Source organism: Schistocerca gregaria, chromosome 7, assembly GCF_023897955.1.
Source record: "Schistocerca gregaria isolate iqSchGreg1 chromosome 7, iqSchGreg1.2, whole genome shotgun sequence".
NCBI classification, from domain to species: Eukaryota; Metazoa; Arthropoda; class Insecta; order Orthoptera; family Acrididae; genus Schistocerca; species Schistocerca gregaria.
In genome coordinates, this window is record NC_064926.1 from 182,173,371 (window position 1) to 182,182,388 (window position 9,018).

General features: G+C 37.1%; 1 protein-coding gene across 1 annotated transcript in view; it reads left to right on the plus strand.

The window, feature by feature from the left end:
• Positions 1 to 7,958, plus strand: part of LOC126282344 (uncharacterized) — a 58,766-nt gene extending 50,808 nt beyond the window's left edge. Inside the window, exons 4-6 of the mRNA XM_049982001.1 lie at positions 1,848 to 1,912; positions 2,532 to 2,615; positions 7,852 to 7,958. Of these exons, the coding sequence (XP_049837958.1) occupies positions 1,848 to 1,912; positions 2,532 to 2,615; positions 7,852 to 7,958 (256 nt within the window). The remainder of the gene's footprint in view (positions 1 to 1,847; positions 1,913 to 2,531; positions 2,616 to 7,851) is intronic.
• Positions 7,959 to 9,018: the final 1,060 nt, after the last annotated feature.

Here is a 9,018-nt window from a genome sequence, read left to right on the forward strand (position 1 = left end):
GAGAGGAAGATTCCATTCTCTTCTGACTACACCAAGTGAAGAAGATATAATGGCCGTGTGGTCTGAAATTCACATTCAAGATGATATTCCTTCTCTGCCAAGTAGATGTTAGGTTGAACCACAATAAAGTCTGGAGTGGCGACATGTAGAAACTCTATCACCAGTAACCTTTCTTATACTAGTTATTTATTTCTAGTGACGAAACAAACGCTATGTAGAGTCACAGGACACTTATTCCATCTTTTATCTGAGCTTCTATATGTCGATAAAATTGGTTCTGAACTGAGAATGCAACTCAGACCGCCCTTAACGCGGAATTTGATCCCTTCGTGGCAATACAGCTCGGCTACAATTTGTTGTTTGTTCAAAACTGCAGATTCCTCAACATGTCCACCTATTTCGTGTGAATGGGTTCGAATCCTGGCCCAGCACTAAAGAGTTCATTATGTATTTTCAAGCTCTAGCATGAGAACACCTTTCTGCTGGTGGATAATAATTTTGATTTTTAATGTTTTGTCATTCGTTGTCAACACTAACTATATCTGACGTTTTTGACTCACAGTGGGACACAGAACTACTTGTGAGATCACTGTAAGTTCAAGATGTTATTCCGAGCTGCTGGTGGAGAAAAATTCGGTAGCTGACGTCTCTTTGTGTGTAGTCAACAACGATATGTGTGGGGCTCTATTCCCAGCGAGCACTGAACTCTTCGTCATATTATTTCTAGTTCAAACATGTGATGTCTGCATTGCACGTTTTCATTTCACATATTCAGAAATAAAAGAGAAAACGGTAAAAAAATTGTAATCTTATAGTTCAATACGTATTTCCCCTAAAATCCTGGTCAATGTCTTTCAGTTTCGTAACAGGGGCACTGACTCCTTGCGAACTGCTCTCAGCCTCATAACAATTCTCTGGACGCTTTGATGATATACTGTTACGGTGGCCCATTGTTTTCGTACCTCTTCTGCTCGAGTAGACTTCCTTGCCAATCATTCTTACTTCAAAGACAAATATGTATACCACACGATCACAAATACACTATCAAAAGCAAATACTACACACAAAATCAAGACTGGAAGCGAAAGAATTTTCTTTTTGTACACGCTTGCTAAGAGCAAGCTAACCTATTATAGGAGTAAAATGCATCCAACTAAACCTGCACATTACAAGGGCGTATACAAATAGCGTAAGTAGGCCTTTTCTGGTCATCAAAGGCGCTAGAGGAGGAGCTCGGAATTCCATACAACATTTTTTGTTTCAGGAATTAGAGTTCCCTCGTGTTTTAGAAGATACAAAGCATCTTTTAAGGGAATAAAAATGATTTTTTGAAAATACTACAGTGATGTTACCCATTAATGAATGATCGTAGCATTCTCTGGCTAGAATAAAGGAAGACAGACAACTAGACGAAGTGATAATGTTTCTTATCTCATAAAATGGCTCCCAATCAAGCAGCCAAACTAATGAACAGGAGTGTAAATTCAAAGAGGACATGCAATATTCAAAACTGTGTAAAATACTACAGGAATGTGCGGAAAATTACATAAGATGACACAGATAAAGTAAACGTAAATCTGGACACGGTTAGAGTAAGAAGAATTTCAAGAAAAAGTCGACTGTGGCTTTCAGTTAAGGAAAGTGATTTATGATTGGACAATTGGAATGTACAACTGTTTTTTGTGTAGATGAGACGACAGTAGTGTCCCAGTTTGCAACATGTTGTTATATTGGAACAATGTTTTTGAGATCACAATAACTTGAACATTAACAATATTACACACTTAACACATGTGCATTGCTTCACTGAAATACAACTCATAATGCTTTAATTACTTTTTTTCTAGTTTCCCTGTGTCAGCTAAAGTAGCATTCAAAGGAAATCTAATGGTGAAAGCATATGCAGACAAATGTAAGTATGGATTAAAATGTTATTCTTATTGCATTAGAAGTTATACACAACAAATCTTGTTTTTATTATGGTAAAGGTTAATGTGCAGGAGATCCAAACACATTGTTTATAACGGCAAAAGTTAGTCATTATTCATCGATCAAAGACGCAATAAACGAATTGCCTACAGCTTCTTCAAATCAGATAACACAGTTTTCTCGTATTTAATGAGTTTTTCAAAATCTAAAATATTTCAGTACACCAATATTATTAAATTTCATTCCCCCAACAATTCCTTGTTATAATCCGTAATCTCTATAGACATCTTCTGTTACTAAACAGACACAGGACGCAAATAAAGTGCACTGCGACAGAGTAATTATTTGGTCTGGACAGGAGAGCAATTTTTTGTGAGCAAATCTGTCTGTAGCTCAATTCTTCATACCCTTCTGGGAAATAATGGTAACTATCATATTTCCAAGGTTTCCTATGTCTCAATAATAATATAACTTCTACAGAAATTTGTCATAATTTAAATAAAAGGCAAGCTAATATGAGAAATTGTCAGTAAAATCTTATGTTAGCATTAACATTCAAGTGGATTTCAGTATTTATGTTCTGTTCGTGATTTTTATTTCAGGGGACAAAGAGTTTAGTGGAGAGTACAATATGGTGTATGTAGACAAAGACATTGGTATTGATCACTTCTGCTATTTGGGAAAAGGTGAGTCTACATGCTAACAATTTCAGAGATGAACAATTCTGACATTTGAGTTTCCTTGTCTTCAGAGAAACTAACTTAATTTAAAAATACACATACCTATTGTTATTCAGATCGCATTTTAGGACATCCATCTTTAAAAAAAAGGCAGCAATATTCTCTTTGAAAATGAAATAATGGCAATATCAAACTTCATCGAATGATTAATTTCTTTAGTTCTGCACATAGTCAAGATGAAGCAAAAAACATTAGTACTTATTTTCATCAATTAGATATACAATTTTCCAGAAGTAAATTGTTTTCAAGCTAAGCACAGGTAATTAAGAAAAGCTGTCTCAAATAGAAATATTTGCACTTATATCTCATTTAACTTGATGGATTTCTCATGATATCCATGTTGGACAATTAATTCACATAACTGTGTCCTTGCTGATTTTTCTTGATTACAAGTAAGTAACTTAACTATGGATATTGTATGAGACAGACTCAGTAAAATAATTTATTTACTGTGTGACACTTGAGGTCAATCATAACCAAACACCAGCAAGGAGAACATGAAGGCATGTTATGGATGTTTATTCTAGTTGTTTTCATTTGCACGAAACTTCTCTATTTTCAATGACAGCTACGATGATGATGGTTTCACCATACAATGTGTGTTAACAGATTGTTTTGAATTGTTTATTTAATATTATGAACTTATTTCACATGACCAGTTGACAGCCCTCGCACTCCCTCTAACATCTAACCAGATACCCTCAGTAAGCTAATATTACAATATGTATAGTGCATTATCATTATAAAAAACAGTTGTAGATATATTAGTCATAACAATATGCTCAGTTAATTTATCAGTACACAATAATAATAATAATAATAATAATAATAATAATAATAATAATAATAATAATAATACATATAATTATGAATGTATATAATGCTGAGATTCTAATTAACACTTCATTAACTAAATTTCAATTACAATTACGACTAGACTGGTGTGAGTTTCTACCTTGCATCACCAAATGATCATAAAGCAGACAAACCCTATTGGAACTTACAAGAGTGATATACACTTAACAAACATGTGTTTGGGCAATGCATTGCGCTGTTTGAAGTAGTGCCCCAATATCATCATAGTGTTGACCCAAGCACAGTCGGTTTTCATTCCCAGCAACCAGACATGCTGCAAAAAATAGTTTCTCCTAGTGATCTTTTAGTCTATATTGTGAAAGAATCATCTAGCTATGGAAATTTGAATAAAAATGACATGAAATAGTAATAAAATGTTGAGAAGGTTTGTTATGTTTGTGAACAATTGCTGTAGGCAACACCAGATAATTTATATTGAATTAACTAATGATTTATTAAACTACACTAACAATATAAAGTGGTGGTAATACAAATGTGTGTTTATGTATGAAATAAAATTATAGTAATAATCACATGTGTATAGATTGCATGATTCCTATTTAAAGTGGTAGTAGATCACCAGATATAAATTAAGCATCACTGTTTCACGAAAAACAGATTTCCATTCCGTTAAACTATTCACAAATAAATGAAATGAACTATGGTGATGAACATCAAAAGTCGCATAATCATGAGTAGATTCCCACAGACTAATCACTAACAATTTAACAATGCTGTTCAAAGCTACCCATTGCCAGTCACTCACAAAAAGTTAAGAGTTCCGACTGCTTCATGGACTAAGTTTCAGCCAGCCCAAAATTTCTCTAAGTACAAATGAACATTAAAGTGTCGCATGATCATTTACAACCTCTGGGCGAGGTAACGGATAAGTGTCAACTACTGTCTGAGGCTTGACTGCAGGCTTGGAGTCAACACAAATGCATATGCAACCAGAAGGCTTAGGCAACAAAACGAGAGGACCTGCCCATTGACTAGCTTTAATGGGACCAATTAAAACATTTTCTTGCTATTCTTTCAATTCACTGGCTACTCTGTCTCATCAATTGGAACAGAGCGGGCCCAAAAGAACTTCGGCTGTGTATTGTCTTTCAATGTAACATGCCCTACGAAGTTATTTGCTTTTTCCATTCCTTCTGAGAGTAGTTCAGGAAATTCTCTAAACAAGCTAGCGAAACTGTCTTTTGGTGCAAATGTAGACAATACATTGCCGTGGGTACTAATGCCAAACAAATCAAAAGCATCTAAAACGAAAATTTTCTCACTGCCTCTTGCTTTCAACACGGTAAAATTCACTGTCCTAGTACGAGATTTGTAAGTGGCAGGCAAACTACATTGTCCAAGCACTGGAATTCCCTGTCGGGCTGTAAGCAGTAAGGTGCTTGCTAGATTTAGAAAGGTGTGATGAGCTTAACTGCTTGTACGTGGCACAATTAAGCAAAGTTACTGAGGCACTCGTGTCTGACTGAAAGTTCAGAAATTCTAACCACACTAACACCTCTCCAACGTACGAGCTACCTTCATGACCATTAGGCACAGACTGACGATCTCAAAAGAAGGGTCTCCATCTGAACATGGACAGTGCCCTGTGTCTAATAGTTTATGCACAATCAATTAAACATGAAATTTACTCATACACACATACAATATAGATGACAAAGAAGTTGTTGTTCATACTTGATCAACAGTACAGGCATCCCAATCAACAGCAGTGTCTGTTTGTGCTCTATTCAATGATTGAATCAGATCTAGCATTCATAGATGCACTTTCAACTGGCAAGTGTATTTATTTTAAGTGATATTAGATTAATTAAATAAGAGTCCCCTTAATAAACTATTCGTGTGATACATGATTACATAGGGAAAGGTGCAAGGAATGTCATTCTCCGTTAACTTTCTGTGGCTGTGTGCAGGATACGATGCTCTGGCACATTTAAAAAGTAAAAATAAATAAAACATATTATAATTCCAAAAATAAAATTATACAGATGTGACTTTCAGTGATGATAGCTTGTATCCTTCGCTATCATTCAACCCCTAGTACCAAGCAAGGTGGAGCAATGGTTAGCACATTGACTCACATTCGGTACTCGGTGGCATGATGGTTCAAACACACGCCAGACAATCCTAATTTAGGTTTTCGTGATTTCCCTAAATCGCTTCAGGAAAATTCCAGGATGATTTTTTGAAACGCCATGGCCGACTTCCTTCTCCATCCGTCCCTAATCCAATGGTACTGATCTGATGACCTCGCTGTTTCGTCCCCTCCCCCGAATCTACCAAGCAACAACTTGTTTGTAAAAACACTATGAATTATGCAATAGTTATTAATTTTAAAGCTTTAATACATGGTATTAAGATCTCATTTTATGCACTTCAGTGCCATTTTGCGATGTCACAAATCTGTTCTGAAATTAATCTTAGCGTTCATTATCGGTCATTTCACCAGTCGCCATACTTAGTGCCAGTCTCAGGCCCTGTGGACAAAGATTTACCACCTCCAGCACTAGGGAAAATACAGCTTCCACTTCCTGGCTTACCCAGTGCAGTTGGGGTCGCCCGACCCACGTCACAGTAGCGTGCCCCAGTTCACTTTGGCTCACCACAGCCTAGCCTCGAACCCTCAAGCCAAGCCACTATTTATAATTAATTGGTTTCAATAATTTTACCCCACTGAGAACTCGCCAGCATTTGCATTATGCCACATAGGTTTCTTCGAATCTGAAAAATTATTCAACCAAAGATATGCCTCGGTGCCGAAGGAATAAAATTGGTTGAAATAAGTTGACTGATCTGCAGAAAAGTAAGTATGCAGAAGAGCAAGAGAGCAAGCGAGCTGACATTAACCACACAAACGAAGATATAAAAATATACAGTGCTCTTCAAAGCTTAAATATGAGATAGATAAGATGAAATAACATATTAAATACCCAGTGGAAATGAATGTTTCCAGGGATCTTCAAACCGAGAACTGAACGTTGGACGTCAGAGTGCATGAGGACAGCATGACTATAGCCCCAAATCGCGCTGCTCCTACAACAAAATGCAGTTCAAGTAAGGGGAATTGACAGTGTGAGACAATCTGCAAGCAGTTGCGGTACACTGTGGTGATGTTCTCCGTTACAAAATGGGCCAGAGATAACATCTGGATCCCTTCACATGAGAAATAATTATTTCTGTATGGAAGAAGGATGAAGTGCCACAAGTGTAGCCCAGGAGTTTGGTATTGCACACACGATTTGTTACTTGGTCAGTGTTCCGAACCAGAGGCACTGTTGATAAAAAGAGAGGAGTTTGTCTACCATGGTTATCAACAGCAGTAGGCGATCGCTACAGTATGGAGCAGACATGAAGGGCCCCACGTCAAACAGTGGGTGCAATTGCACCCATACTTAACAAGACTGCAAGACATGCACTCTCATGCTTCACAGCTACTGCATAGGGGTGATCTTTTTGTCCACCGACCAATACACTGTGTTCCACTAACAACGGCGTATCAACGGCACTGTTTGCGATGGTTCAGAGCTTCTGGACTAGACCAATAAGTAGTGGGGTCGAGTGCTGCACTCGGATGTAAACAAATTCAGTTTGAATAGTGACTCTGAACCTACCCTCAGCGGTGGGAACGTGCAATAAACGCAGGAACATTGTTGACATGTACAAGGCGTGTGATCAATAGCTTCCTACGCTATCCTTGCCTAACTCACGGAAATTTTTACCTTCCAACACTTCCCCATATTAAGCACGTCGATCGTGCTTATAGAGTCAGTTGTATGCCGGAGTTAGTCCAGACATTTACTCCAGTGGCGCTACACAGCCGTATGTTTCCATGTTACAGTCATGAGGGAAAGTTCTACTTGCTGCGTCCTGCTTCCAGGTGGTTCCTCCAGTCCAAAACTGGCGGTTAACATTGACAAGTGTCTTAAGAAAGAAGGTTGGAAACTGTAGGTTATGTACAGCAGGAAGCTTTTAAATGTAAAGATGCCATTTCTCTTTGTAATAGTCTGAAAAGACGATCTTTTAATACTCATTTTCAGAAATAACCAGAGTTCCAGTTTTGTTTGACTTCTCTATCACTAGAGCCAGGTTTTCTGGTGTTTTTATTCATTTCGATTAATTTTCTAACGATCTCTTCGCTGCACTGATGACGTTATGACAGAAAAATATAACACACTTTCCAGATCAATTATATTTGCCACCCTGTAAATAATTTAAGCATACGTAAACAAAGTACACGTCCTCATTTTAGTGATAATGTGAGAAGATTTATTATTGCCGCTAAGTCGGATAATTGAAATATTTGTTGCAGAAATGGCCCAAATCTTCACCACTGCTCAGCTTCTCGAGCGAATCTGGAAGATCGTTGACGAACACCCTGAAATAGAAAAATCATTATTCAAGGAAGTAATATGCTAATACTATATCTGTTAACAAATAAAAATTAAGGTAAATAATATCTTAGATTTCTAATCTCTGTTTCTTCCCCTGTGTTGCCTTCTACTGAGTAATAACTGTGCATCCTAAGGAACCAGCAAAAATCAGTCTTTACTCATATATTTCAAAGAGTGTTATGTATAGATCGTTAATAATAATGAAAGAAATCGTTTACGCTAGGAACTGGAAACAAACTGTTTTAAAGTGACGCCGGAAATCGATGAGTTGCAATATTATATTGTTAATAAATGATATTCCAGTTACTTTTCCGTAGCTCTGATACGTAAGGAGACATGCGAAAGCAGATTAATAAGTCAGGTAAATTTTTATAAAAGAACGGGACAGTCAGAGAAACTATGTCAGCTATGGCAACGTCCTGAACACTCCTACAACCCTGTGTGGCATTACGATTCTTTAGATGAAATCTTCACCTACTCGTTTTCAGTTAACTAACTGTGCCTTACAGCATTTTTCGCTTTACAGCTTACCTTATGTAAGGTAAAATCTGTACCTTCTACATCACTGAATTTCACCCAAGTGTTTCACCCTGTCTCTTCACCTACATACACTTTACGAAAATCAGATTTGATGGATCACTGAGGTACTACCGGTAGACAGCTAAAAATAATGCACATCGAAGGAGAATATCGATCAGCACAAGGAAACCAGAAGAGGTGGAGGCTGGTGTTCTCCTGGAGTTCTAGAAGACTATATTTGTCACGAACACCTACAATCAGAACTGCAAGAGAGGAAGATATACTCGAAAGTACTAGAAGAATAGTTAGAGTAAGTCATAGTTAGAGAAAGATTTAGAGAGTAAGTATTGAATTGTAAAGCATGCTAAGATTTTGGTATGCTTTCAGATCATAGCCTTGGACTTTAGCAACATGGAACTGAGTGAGATGAAGTAGAAATCCTCCAAACTGTTTCCATCATATAATTGAAGAAGGCACAAAGGAATAAATGCGAAACTTATTAGACGACCAGTCTGAAAAGTGAAGTTTCGATCAGCTGACCATCGAAATATACAGCATCATAAAAA